This window comes from Chelonoidis abingdonii, chromosome 5, assembly GCF_003597395.2.
Source record: "Chelonoidis abingdonii isolate Lonesome George chromosome 5, CheloAbing_2.0, whole genome shotgun sequence".
Classification (NCBI taxonomy): domain Eukaryota; kingdom Metazoa; phylum Chordata; order Testudines; family Testudinidae; genus Chelonoidis; species Chelonoidis abingdonii.
The window spans coordinates 117,016,389-117,031,028 of NC_133773.1; the positions used below are offsets into that span (position 1 = coordinate 117,016,389).

General features: G+C 38.0%; 1 protein-coding gene across 8 annotated transcripts in view; it reads left to right on the forward strand.

Annotated features, from left to right (window-relative positions):
• BOD1L1 (biorientation of chromosomes in cell division 1 like 1) overlaps positions 1-14,640 on the forward strand; it is a 50,718-nt gene that overhangs the window by 11,889 nt on the left and 24,189 nt on the right. For 7 of the 8 annotated variants that reach the window (XR_004373137.2, XR_004373138.2, XM_032776195.2 and 4 more), the window contains 3 exons: positions 634-6,850; positions 8,744-8,811; positions 9,574-9,643. Coding sequence is in view for 5 of the 8 variants with exons in the window: in XM_032776195.2 (XP_032632086.2) it covers positions 634-6,850; positions 8,744-8,811; positions 9,574-9,643 (6,355 nt within the window). In the remaining 3 variants the exon portion in view is untranslated. Of the gene's footprint in view, positions 1-633; positions 6,851-7,944; positions 8,033-8,743; positions 8,812-9,573; positions 9,644-14,640 lie in introns of those variants that run through there. The other variant, XR_004373139.2, reaches the window with a different exon arrangement.

Consider the following 14,640-nt stretch of genomic DNA (forward strand, 5'->3'; position numbering starts at 1 on the left):
GGACATGCTGCCATTTCCAGGGAGCCACCCAAGGTGAGCGCTGCCCGGATCCAGCACCCCAAAACCTCTCGCATGCCCCTGCCCCGTGCCCCCTCCTTCACCCAAACTCCTTCCCAGAACCTGCACACACACTCCACCTGCCACCCAGCCCTGAGCCCCCTCCCACACCCAAACTTCCTCCCTCTTAGTTAACCAGAATTTTTGACTTACCAGCACTCCTCATTCCCCCAATATGCTGGATAACAAAGCTTTTACTGGGTAACAGCATTTAGTGGCTGGAAATTGAAGCTTGTCAAAATCAGACTGGAAATAAGGTGCGATTTTTTTAATAGAGTGTTTAACCATTGGAACAATTTACCAAAGATGGTGAGATTCTTCATCACTAGAAACTTTTAAATCAGGACTGGATTTATTTTAAAGATAAGCTCTAGTTAAAACAAGAAGTAATTCAGGGAGGCCTGCTAATTCTGACTATTATTTCATATTTTTACCTATTGGGAGGGGGGAAATTAATTTGAGGTTCTTACAAGAAATATTATGTAATTAATTATTTCAAAGATCTAAATTAAGATGATAAATGCATTCCTCAGTGTAGTGAATGTACTGATTTTTTGTTGTTGTTGTTTGTTTTAGACCTGTGAAAAAATCTCTTCAAAGGAGCTGAAGCATAATCATGGAAAAAGCGAAGTGACTAAGCCTGTTAGAAGAGTTTCAGAGTCAGTACATTCAACTGAGGAAAGCAAAAATGATCCTAAAGTGGAAAGAGAACATAAAAGAAAAACATCTACCTCTCTTCAGATAGAAGGAACACAGCAGGACACAGAAACAAGGGAACCCAAAAAGCAGCTGGAGAGAGCTGAGATCAGCACTGATGAACTGCAGAAGCAGAAATATGCCTTTAAAAATGAAAAACATCTGAAAAAAGATGATACAGAAATTCAAAATTTAAGAATTGTTGCTAAGAAAGAACTCAAATCATTTAGAGATAAAAATGAAAAAGAGAGAACTCTTTCAGAAGATAAATTGTTAATAAAACATAAATATAAAGGAGACAGTGTATATAAAATAAGCGATGATATTGAGCTCCATTCTTTTGAAAGAAGCTTGAAAGGCGAGGATAGTGTTCAAAAACATAATCAACAAACAAAGGTTCCATCAGATGATAAATCTGAAAGAAAAAGTAAACACAGAAGTGAAAGGAAAATATCAACAACTAGCAAAGATGGAAAAAATGTTTCTGAATACACTTTAAAAAATGAAGAAATGTTACATAAAGAAAATAACAAAAAAGACAGACACATTTCAACAGAGAAGTCAAGAGCGGAATACAAGACCAAAAGGTCAAGTGATTCTAGGCCCCAGAAGGATTCTCAGGGTAATTCTAAGCAACTTGTTTCTTCATCACAGAGAAGGAGTGAAAGCTATTCAGAAGATAAACATGAAATAGAATCAACTAATTCAGATAGTAATTTAAGGCAAGAAGATAGTATTCACAGAGATAGACGAAGATCAAAGAGCTTCTTAGAAGACAAGTTTTTGTTAAAGTCTAAATCTAAGAGTCACAGTAAACAATCCAAACCAATTGAAACAGAATTACAAGAGAGTTTTACAAAACACGAGACTGTTCAACAACCAGACAAAGATAAGAACATGGAAGAGAATGACACAGATAAACAACGCAAATCCAAGAATGAAGATAAAGTTTTTGAAGAAAGCATTGTTGATTTTGAGCTAGAAAGTGGGATGCGCTCAGTTTATAGTTCACAAAAAGACATTAGTCACAGAGTTAAGTTACAAGCAGGCGAAAAGGTAACTGTAAAAGAGAAAAATAAGAGTGATAAAGATTTAAGTTATTCCAAACTAGAAAGAAAGCTGTCAGTAGAAGGTCACAAAAGCAGAAACTTAAAGCATAGCAATAAGGAAATGAAGAAGAAAGAAGAGAGTAACAAATTAGAGGACAAAGATATTAAAGAAATGGACTGTAGCCATGAAAAGGTGCAAGGGATTATGAGTATGGATAAAAAGTCAAGTAAAAAATTATCTTGTGAAAATAAAAAAGGAAGTTTGTCAGCCCATGAAATGACAATGGAAGAGGAAAAATTAGTAACTGATATATTTGAAACCAGTCATATTCCAGCGACTCAGAGACCAATCAGGACTAGTGATGACTTGTTACATTCTGAACAAGGAGAAGAGCCAATGGAAGTTGCTTCAGAACAGACATATGCAAAGGTACATGAAGCATCTAAAATTGAAGAAAAAAGTAGTAGTAGTTCACTACTAGACATGGACTCTGAAAATACTGCAAAAGAAAATATGAACCTATGTAGTTCAAAAAATGAACTGAGAAACAGTTTGGTGGATTTTGAAGCATGTGTATCAGAGTTTCCAGCTGACAGAAATTCTGAACAAACCATTGAACATGAAAAAAATCCTATTGAAGGAGTTAATGCACTAGATATTATGTCCAAACAAGCTTCTGAGGATCAAGGACCCATTAAACAGGGGGCATATCAAATGAACATTGTGTGTGAAACAAGTGGCAGAATCTTACTTAATGCTCCTATTAAGGAGCAGACTTCAGAAGATGTCAGAAAACCAAAAAATTTAAACAAAGTCAATCCTATTGAAGAAAGTCTTTCTTTAGCAATTAATTCATCCAGACAAGATGCTTCCCATAAAAAGTCCATGAATATATGTATCTCAGACTTCACAGACTCTTTGCCTAATGTAGCTAAAGAGGAATCTCATACTTCAGATAAGATTTGTTTAAAGAAAGACTCCTTTATTTTAGACAATAATGCAACACGAACTGCATATGTGGAACAAGGTAGCCCTGTGCTAGGTTGTGTTATGAAAGAAGCTGAGGTCACCATGATAAACACTGAAAAAAAAGATGATGAGACTCATCTAATTGGTGAACAAGCAGTAGGAGAAAACATGGGTGATGTAAGTATACAAGAAGGTTATGATCAAGTGACTATGTTAGATAGTGTGCAAGGAAGAAGTGCGTATAATGTAACTGGTGGAATAGAAGGCAAAAGCTCGATGACTGACCAAACTGCAGATCATGGAGGTGTGAGCGTGAAAAAATCTGTCTTGATGAACCTGGAGGAAAAAGAAAGTTATGATAACTTAAATATAGGCACTGCTGCAAAGGAAGAAAAGGGTACCATGGTGGACATGGTCAAAAAGAGTGAAGGACATGATATGGGTAACATGGTAGAATCTTCTTTGTTGCTAGTGCCAGTGAATGTTATAAGAGTTCCAGAAGAAATAATTAAAGACTCTTTTATAGTTAGTGGAGCAGAAGAAGGTGATGGTATGATAACTGACACTGAAGATAAAAGTGAAAGCAATGTAGTGGGCACCAGTGCAGGAAGTGTTGATCACATATACAACAGGCTAGAAACAACTGAGGCCACTGCAATAGGAACTAGCACAGAGAAAATGATTGAGAGCAGTGTAATGGCCACTAGTACAGGAGAAGGTAAAGGTGAGGGTGCTACAATACACTCTGAAAAGGAAAGTGATGCCACAACTACTTGCTCAGAAGAAGAAAGTGAGGTTACTTTAATCTGCACAAGCATAGAAGCCGATGAAGGTTTCACAACAAGTATATGGGCGAAAAGTAACGAAAGTGTCAGTTTCAGCACAGAAGCAGATGGTGAGTGTACTGTTGCAGCAGCTGAAGAAGGTGGTGGTGTTGTCACTGGAGGATTTGCAGAAATGGAAAGTTTCCTGACTAGTACAAAGGAAGGAGAAACTGGTGAGTGCACCATGATTTATACAGAAGAAAATGGTAAAGATTCAGTCAATGCAGGCAGAATAGAAATTGAGGATAATGTGAACAGTGCTGGGACTGAAGAAAAAGATGATGCTGTAACTAGTGCAGGCTTGGAAGAGAAGTGCAAGACGTCAACTTGTAGACATACAGGCAAATTTGAAGGTTCTGTTACCTGTATAGGTGAAATTGAAAGTGATGGTGCTGTGACCAGTGCAGGCACAGAAGCAGGTGAAGGATTCATGAGCAGCAATAATTCAGATGAATGCCAAAGCAATGTAACTGGTGCTGACCAATTAAAAGAAAATGAGGGTGCTGTAACTTGTACAGGTACAGAAGAAAGAGGTCATGGTTTCATAATTGGCTCAGTGGATGCACAAGAAGACAGTGCTGTAACTGGTGCATGTGTTGAAATGGTCTTGAACAACAGTACCATGAGTGGAACAAGTGCTGACAAAGGTGAAGATACTGTAAATGGTGAAAGTGCAGTGACCAGCACAGGCATAATAGGAGAAGATGATGCTGAGACTGCAGCAATCTGCACAGGACTAGAAGATAGCAATGAAGGTTTTGCAGTTGGCTTAGACGTAGAAAAATGTGAAAGTGCAATGGACAGTACAGAAGCAAAAGAAGAAGCTACTATCACTATGATCAGCATAGGGCCTTGTGACGATGAAGGCTTTGTGACTAGCACAGGTGCAAAAGAAGAGGATGAAGAAGGTGAGGATATTGTGACCAGTACAGGAAGAGGAAATGAGGAACTAGAACATGCTTCAACCTGTGAAGGAATAGAAGGTGAAAGTGCACTCATTTGTATAGCATCAGAAGAAGGTGAAAGTTCCATTTTCTGCATAGTTGCAGAGCAAGTAGAAGCTGAGTCTGGTATGGCTGCCACAAGTATAAATAAAGATGGGGTTTACAGCAATACTGGTGCAAAGAAAGAAGCTAGTGGTGGCATAATCTACAAAAGTGCAAAGGGGATAGTTGAGAGCAGCGTGGCAAGTATAAGCATAGCAGATGAAGACACTCTGACCCCAAATACAGAAAAAGATGAGGATGCCATGATGTCTATAGATGTTGAAGCGTACGAGGGTCCAATGATTAGTGTAGTGACAGAGACAGATAAGGGTCAGTCTGCTGCTGCAGCTCAAGAAAAGAAAGACAGTAGTGCCGATGGAAGTCATGGCAGAAAATGTGAGAGTCCAATAACCAGTGCAGTCACAAAGAAAGATGAGAGTCCTCCTGCTTCTACTGATGAAGAAAAAGCTAAAGGTGACGTGATCTCTACCAGTACCATAGAAGAAGGTGTTGCTGCCATGCCATGTTCAGCCACAGAAATTGAAGGTTCCCTCACTGTTGCAAGAACAGATAAAAATGAAAGTACTGTGGTCTTAATAGACAAAGAAGAATTTGAGGCTCCCATGCCTAGTACAGCCACAGGATTCAAAGAGAATACATACACTGCCAGTAGTAAACAAGCAAAAGATGAGTGTACAACGATTTCCACCAGTATCGTGGAAGAATTTGAGGCTCCCATGCCCAGTGCAGCTATGGAATATAATAGCCAGGTCACTGCTGCAAGAAAAGAAGTGAATGAGAGTACTATGTTTTGTATAGACATGGAGATATATGAGGTTGCCATGCCCAGTGCATTCAGTGGTAGAGATGATGGAAATCATCCAACTGCAAGAGGCAAAGAAGAAAAAGATGAGTGTGCTATGATTTCCACAAGTATAATGGAAGAACAAGTGATCCTCGTGTCCAGTGAAGCCACAGAGGATAGGATTCAGCATGTTGCTGCAGGCACAGAAGAAAAAAGTGACACTGCCATGATCTCCACAAGTATGGAATATTTTGAGGCTCCTATGCCCAGTGCAGCCACACAAGATGAGGATCAACTCACTGCTTCAGGAACAGAAGGAAGACTGGAGGCTGCCATGATCACCAGAAGTGGGACAGAAGAATGTGAGATAGTCCTTATCAGTGGAGCCACACAAGCTGAAAGTCAACTCATTGCAGCAGAAACAGAAGAAAAAGATGAGGGTTCCATGATTACCCCAAATGCAGCAGAAGAATGTGAGGTTGTTGAGACCAGTGCAGCGAGAGATGAGCAGCGTGAAATAACTGCTCTAAATACAGAAGGAAAAAGTGGTGGTTCTATGATTATTGTTAGAAAGGTGGTAGAATGTGGGGCTCCAATGATGGGAGTTGCCAGCAGCAATGAAGATCAACACATTGCTTCAAGTATAGAAGATAAAGATGAAGGTGCTGTGATCACTCTCAGTACAATGGAAGAATGTGACAGTCTTTTCACCTTCTCAGTCATAGAGGAAAGTCAGCTCGTTGCTGCAAACACAGAAGTAAAAGATGACAATGTCATCTTTAATAGTACCAAAGAAATTGAATGCATCCTGTCATCCACAGGCCCAGAAAAAAGTGATAGTTCTTTGCCTGTGGGTGATAGAGAAGGAGATGAATGCGTATATAGGGGAGAAAAGGAGATTCATGAGGATGCTATGATGAGAGAATCAGTAGTACCTAAGATCACATCAGACACTGAAGTTGCAGAAACCGCTGAGACTACAGTGAACCTCATAAGCGTAGATGAAGCCCTCTGTATGGAAATTAGTACTGAGTCTACAGTCATTGTTCGCCCTTCTACAGAGATGGGTGCAAGTGGTGAAAGAGCTAAAGACTATATTCCATATGTGGAAGTTACATCAGAACCTTGTATTCCTTCAGAAGAAGCAAAGAGGAATGATCATTTTAAAAACATAGACGATAATGTTAACAGTAGCTTATTATTAGAAAGTGACTTTTCTGAAGCAAGGACTTCACCTCCTGGGGCACAAATTCTTCCGCTACTTTGTGAACATGAAAGCAAATTAACTGTAAATACCAATCAGGGTGAAATAACTGTAGAAGCAAAACTGGGAGAAAAGAGTGACTTCCCTGTGTCGCATATGGATAAACAATTTGAGAATGATGGCAAAAGGAACACTGTGGAAGTAGATGATAACCTTGGAATCAAAGTTTCTATTCAACAAAATACAAGCTTCAATTCAGGTAAGGTTTTCTTTCTCTTCCCTTCTGCACCCCCTTGGATTTATAAACTGCATGTACCTAACATACTTTTGTAGTTCCTGAATCTACCTATGTAGGGGAAATTCTGTTGAAATGCCCTATAATGGTCTGTCTGGTACTGATGGATTTTTTGAGAAGGGTGTAATACCTCATGAAAATCAGCCTTTCCCATTAAGGCCTTGTCTACACTGGGAGGAGGGGCGAAGATCGATCTAAATTATGCAGCTTCAGCTACGAGAATAGCGTAGCTGAAGTTGATGTAACTTAGATTGACTTCCTTCGCATCCTTACGGCATGGGATCGATGGTCGACGGGGAGTGCGTTTGGGGATCGATGTATCACATCTGGATGAGACGCGATACATCGATCCCCGATAGATCAATCACTACCCGCTGGATTGGCGGGTAGTGTAGACATACCCAAAGTAATGTCTCTTTCCTGTCTACTGACTTACACAGTCACAGAGGCTCACAATACAACTGCTCAAATATTACCTTCAATATGGGATTACAGATGTTATGAATGAAATTAATGCATGCAGCAACTGACAAGCGTTCAATAAAGTCTCAACACATTCTTATATTTCATACTACTTTTAACAATGGTAACACACATGTGATTCCAGCTATGTATTTGTCAGTGGTCAGTTGAGACACGGGGACCTCAACATGAACTGCCAGCATCAGAGTTACTTAATTGCAGACTCAGAAGACATTGGGCTGTAAAAGAAAGAAAGCTCTCAGATATAGTATATCTTCATTAATAGTAAAGGAAACAGAAAATACTGGTCAAGTAATTTTCCTTTTATAAATGCTTTCTTCTTCTCTCAGGTTTTCTCAGTAATAAAGATAGAAGAAATACATTAAACATTGTAAGACAAATTTAGTTTCCAGAAAATATGTCAAATTGACAAACCTGAAGACTGAAGTTCACTGTGTATAGAATAGGGACAAGCATGGGCCATGACAATGCAAACTACCACTCATTGCCCTGCAAATCTTCCTCAACCCTGTCTCCTCTGGGCAATACTGGGTAGTCCAATCTTCCTATTCAATTTTTGTTCTCCACTGAAACAGCCTACATGGATTCCAGTTGTACTCATTTTATTTGATGGACTGCAACCAGTGAGTCATTTCACATAGATCATCAAGCAGCCTTCAGATGGTAATGACTTTTGGTTAATACGATTTTCAAAAATGAGTTCCTGAAGACTTCAGAATCCATATTTAGATATGTAATTAATTGACCTGATTTTCAGAGGTGTGGTAGCACCCTGTGGCTCCCATTTGAAGAGTGTGTCGAGTAGGGAGGGGGGAGACTCTTCAGGATCTTACAAAAAGACAATCATTATATTAGTTGGAGCTATTGCATATTTAGCCTCTCTGAAAAGCTGGTCATTTATTTGGATGCCTAATTATGGACTTAAACTCTTAACTTTAGACACCTTTTTAAAAAAAAATTAAAATAAAATCTTGATTTATGTCCCTTAGTGCAACTCCTGAGCTATCTATTGACTCATACGGTTTTAGTGGTCTGTTTAGATTTTTACATAATAAAGTCTGATATTACTAACAGTATTTAAAATATTGAATACTTTCCGTAATTTTTGAAATCAAGCATCAAAATTAAGTTGAGAGAAACCTGGGATCCAATGTTCTCTACCGCAACTCTCCCATCAAAATGTAAAAAAGTGGATGGGAGAGTGAACTTTATTTTGTGGGGGACAGATTATTTTCAAAATGATTAATTCATTTCATCACTGGGGTAGCTACCTCACATGCCTCATGTTTATATGATGTTCCTGGGGAACAGCAGTCCTATTGCAGTTCTATACAAATTAATAAAATAATTGTTAATCTACTTATATTTCATCAGGCAAAAAAGAAACTTTACCAATCTTGGCTGAAGAACTGGAACTGAAAACGAACTTGAAAACTAAAGAGGTATTTTGAAAATAGCAATAACATTCTCTCCTGTGTAGTTGTGCACAATCTTAAGTTGAAATTTCCTTTTTTATATTTATTACTATTTAAATAGAATGTGAATATGCTTATTATGATATAGTTCTTCTGAACATACTTATGCATACATACATTTTGTAATCCTTAATATCCATTAGTTAGGTATTTTGAAATAAACAGCTGCTATTGATGTTCATTTTCTCAGCTCCACATTTTTGTGCTGAGCTGCAAAATCAGTTGTTTCAAGAGAAATCCAGGGAAGACTGGAAAAATTGACTGTCTAAGGAAGATATTTTTATTACCACAACAGCTACACACTCTGGTGATAACTACTTTAGAAGGACTTGTAGATGGAATACACCACTAATCTAGATTTATACTAAAGAACCTTCAGAGAACTTCACATACAGGGAGAATAATCCCTCGAAACTGCATCTGGATTTCAAGTGATTTCTCTTGAGATCTCTACATTACAATAATCCATTGTTTCTGTGGCAGATATAACAGTTAAGTAGAACTAATGGTGCTGTACTTTTTGGTTATATAATACTGCTAATCCCCACTACTAAACTAATATGATGTATCAATATTTGATTGAAAATCTGTTTAAAATTTTGTAATTCAAAGCTCTCTCGACTGCTTTGCTGAGGCTATACAGTGATACCTGTTACTATGGATACGAGACAGGTTTTTTTTTCCCCCATAGACCTGAAGTATTTTGTTTCCTTTGTATGCTGTTTTTAGCCACAAAAGTCTAGAAGTCCAACAAGGGAAGAACTGCATGAGGAACCTCATATTGAAGAGTATCTAAAAGGTAGATTTATTTTGTTGTGGCTTAGTACGTCTGTTTGGTACTGGTGCAACCAGTACTGAAATATTTTGTCCAGTTCTCAGGTCCACAGTTCAAGAAGGATATTGACAAATAGGAGTGGGTTTAGAGAAGAACCACAAGAATGATTAAAGGATTGGAAAACATGCCTTAGTGTCATACTCTGTTTAGCTTAACAAAAAGATGATTAGTCTGATACCTACACTGGAAACAAAAATTTGATAATGAACCTTTCAGTCTAGCAGACAGAAGTATTTATGGGAATGATTGGAAGTTGAAGCTGGAAATAAGGTGTAGATGTGTAACGTTTAAGATAATTAGCCTTTGGAACAATTTACTAGGGCTTGCGGTGGAGTCTCCATCTCTGGCACTTTAGAAAAACCAGTCTTAATTTGAAAGAGATATGCTCTACTTCAAATAGGAATTAATTCAGGGAAGTCCTATGGCCTGTGTTCTGCAACTGGACAAACTAGATGAGGGGTAGGCAAACTATGGCACACGCGAGCTGATTTTCAGTGGCACTCACACTGCCCAGGTCCTGGCCACCGGTCCGGGGGACTCTGCATTTTAATGTAATTTTAAATGAAGCTTCTTAAACATTTAAAAAACCTTATTTACTTTACATACAACAGTAGTTTAGTTATATATTATAGACTTATAGAAAGAGACCTGTAAGAAAGTTAAAATGTATTACTGGCACACGAAACCTTAAATTAGAGGGAATGAATGAAGACTCGGCACACCACTTCTGAAGGGTTGCCAACCTCTGAACTAGATTATAAGATTGGTTATTTCTGTACTTAGTTATGCGTCTCTACATTTTTATGACGACAGTGGTTTACATTTTCATATTTGGGAGTTTAAGTACTTATCTACTAATTCCTACACAGATAAGTTTTAATTTAGACTATGCATAGAGAGCTTGAACCAAAGGCCACTGAAGCCCATTTGAAGTCTTTCCACTTATTTTTTATTTTATTTTTTTTTTTGGGATCAGAATCAGAAAAACTAGTCATCCTAAAACTGCCTTATGTCAATCATCTTAACATAATCTTTAGAAGTAATACCCAAGGAAAAGCAATTTAAGTTAATAAATAAATTAAAAAAAAAAAAAAGTAATATCACAGGGGGTTAAAGGCCCCAAGCTTTGCCCTGTGATGAAGTCAGGTGATCAAGGGTCACATGACGCAGCATCTCCTATAAGCTGGGCTGCATAGGCTATCTGTTTACTTACTGGACGGGACATGAGGAGCAGGAAGGCTCTGGTAGTAGAGCAAGGATTGTGGCAAGTTGGGGAAACTAGTCAGAATTTAGGCTAAGGCCCTAGAAGGAAGACTGTGGAGGAACCTGCACAGCTTGGTTGGGGAAGAATTGCAGTCTCTTGAAGTGTGGCTGCAGAGAATCCTGCCAACTAAGCGAGGAATGATTTGAACCTGGAAGGGCCAAGAAAACGCACTTTTATTATGAAACTAGAATGGTTCAGTAAAGCAGACCCCAAGAGGAGCAGTTAGTGAAAACTCCTGGGTGTGAATTAATTGGAGAGTTAAGGGGGGAACTGATTCTGGCTTAGGCTTAGTTTCCCCCCCAACTCTCCAATTAATTCACACTCAGGTAACTGTATTGCCATATCATTTGGTGGCCAGCTCTGAGCCACACTTTTCAATGGAATAAAATAAATATGTTGGGTTGGGGGTTGGAAACATGCTATTGTAACATAACAAAAGTGACCTATCCTATGAATTTGTATTGAATGGAAATAGCCTTTCTAAAAGGTTAAATCAGAGCATCAAAGTGCTGCAGTAATACATTAGAAATTTGCTTCATAAATCTTCAAATGCTACTATTAATTGCTTGAGACAGCAATCTCAGAGGTAGTTTTTCTAACTCTCATTTCCATCCCCTTATTGCCCATGTTGGCCTCTATGGAAGATTTCTAATTGCAAGCACATTACAAACTGTTAATGTTCTCATAATGTTGTCAGTATTCAGGTAAAATACAGCAACCTTCCCATAGGGATGTAGGACTAAACTTAGAATGTCCTTGTTTTTAGTATTTTAACAAGTCCTTTGCAGAGATGGTACTAGTAATTGCATTTCTTTTATGGCTGAGTAAGAGTGTCTTGTTAGTACTGGCTTCAGAGGAAGATTTCATGTGTCTTCCTTGCTAGCCAGAAGATAGTAAGTTCATATCCATGTCCCATAGTTTGAAGAGCATTTATAAGTTGAATGATGGGAAAATTGTATTTTCTCGAGTTAAAGGCCCAGTTATTTTTAGGACTATGTAACCTGTTAGAAATTTCTTCCACTGCAAATGTTTCTGCACTCACTTAATTCCTTCTCCAAGTATTATTTTTAAATATTTATTGCAGTTATTGTTTTGTTTTGCCTATAAGGCTGAAAAAGAACAGTACTGATTAGAATTTTTTTTATATATTTTTCCTGTCTTCTTGATGGAGTTTGTGCTCCAGGTAATTTTGTAAGGACATTTGCCACATGACTTAGACACAGAGATCGTCTTCAGTTAGTGCAACAACTAGATAACAAGACTAAGCTGAATTACAAAAGATAACAGGGATAACACTAGGTGTGCATGGCACTGTCCAAGGAAATTAAAGACACAGTCCCTTCCCCAAATAGTTTAGCATTGAAGGCCTAGAGTCAGTAATGTGTTACAGCTGGGTATACAGGTATCCCCTCCCCCCCCCCCCCCATGTTGATTTTGAAGCCAGCTGAACCCTTAGGCACAATTAGGATTCAGGTGAGTTGGCTGTGGGTTAGACTAGATAACCTTTGCAGTTCCTTCTAACCCTGTGATTCTGTGCTTCTACGTGATGTACCGGAAGGATAACCTTGACAAGGAGGGCAGAGAGGTAGGTTTACCTAAAATAGAATATGGGGGTTTAAGTCAATTCTTAATATAGGTAAGTAGATAGATAGATATAGACTTTAATATCAATCTGCTTCTGTTGTGTTGAGTAACATGGCAGAGCCTTTGATAAGCCTGCAGCTAACCTACTTGTATAGTTGAATTTTTTTCTGCTTCTATTTGTGTTCTTCTACCACTTACTCCCCCTCCCCGCCCCCAAAAAAAGCCCCTCCTCAAAAACAGAATAAAAATAGCTGTAATTATTAACATGTATCAGGCCTAAGAGTCCCAATCCTGCCAGGAACTCTGCAGGGGCATTCCCACTATAGCTATGCAGATCTCTGTCAAAGTCAGACTCCTCATAGGACAGAAGTCTGCCTCCTTGGAGAGTTAGAAGGAAATTAGGAATCCAGGTCCCTTTCTTGTGTACAATATTTTTTATTTTTTATTTTTTTTTACTTATTTTGAAAAATCATCATCAGCCCTCGTGTGACATTTGATCTGTCCAGGAAATGTTTTTATTCTGCTGATCCTAAATTCTTTTAAATTGTTTGTTTTGAAAATAAAATACTTTTTAATAAATGATCAAGGGAGAAATGGAATGCTTCACAAGTGTGTACGGAAGTCTGATTATGTGGTGCTGGTTAATATAAAAAATGCAATCATGGTTTTGACCAGTTTTGAAGGTTTTGACCAGTACTACGTAGATGGCAAGGTCACGGTGGACACTGGGTGATTGCCACTCATGCAGTGCTTAATTTTTTTGTATACCTGTAATGTTCTAGATTACAAGATCTGCAAATTCCTGGTGACATGACATTAGGTATAAAAGTAATTGTAGATTTATTCTTTAGGGGATCAAATTCATACAGACAGCTTTAAAAATGTTAAAAACTTTTGCTTCATAAATGCATGTAAGGAAATAGGTATTGCTCAGATATGCATTTATACAAAAGGTTTTTAAACCGTGAATATTGGCTGCAGGGTATTATCTTCAGAGGACTGATTTTTCTTTTGTTCTTTCTTACTACTATTACTAATTTTGGTCTCAGGATACCATGCTAATTTGTCCTTTGAGATTGCTGTACTTTTTAACATGCACTTCAAAGCACTTAGTTACTCAGTCATCCAGATGCACAATACTTAGTTTAAAATGTGTGGACTGAACTGGCTAAAGTAATCTTTCATAATGTAAAATGTTTCACAAAAGAATCCCTTTGTTGTGTAAATCATGTTAGATATGACACACATTCAAGATTTTAATGCTGTGTTGTGCTGGGTTGAAATTTTTTTTAAATAATCTCTTTGCTGTGTTTGGTATAGTTCAACATACGTAAAAGGAAGTTGTTTAAAAGACAAATGTGTATTCTGTCACTGTTGAGTATGAACAGCAGACACAGTAGTTTAGTAGTCCAAGATTCCAAGGAATGTAAACATATCTTTGCTGTTTGAGTGGCTAGGATCTAACTCTTCAATTGACAGTGCTTTTAAAAATTGAAAGATACCATTTTGCAATCTAAGGGTGTAACAGTAAAAAGTTTGACTATGTGGAATACTTTTAAATAGATTAACAATATTGCCACCATGGATCATTTAAATTATGCTGGATACTGGCTCTTGTATCCTAAATGTAGGATAGGAAACTTAAACTGCATGGAATGCTTTTAGTTGCGTTAAACCTTTAATAAGAAAATATGAAGTCAGTGCTTCAGGGACCGGATTTTCAAAAGTGCTTAGCACCTACAGATGGTAACCGCTTTCAAAAAGATTTCAGCTCTCATTTACACATCCGTACAAAATGGCCAGATTTTCAAAAATACTTTAGACCCTAGCAGCTCCAATAGTTCCCTGTCAGGAAGCAAAGAGGGTCAGTGACTTGTACAAGAGCACAAAGTGAGCTTTATCTGATCCAGAATTAGCACACAAGCCTTGTGCTCTGACTGCTAAACGATGCTTTTCTCTCTCTTTTTAGTAGATTACAGAAGTGACATACTTGGCTCTTGCTACTGGAATCATGTGAGCTTAGGTTCCCCTACTGAGCCTGATGCTCCAGCATTTGTTATGTACCATCCCATGATCCAGCTTTGTGATTTTAAATATATGGCGTGAGATCCTA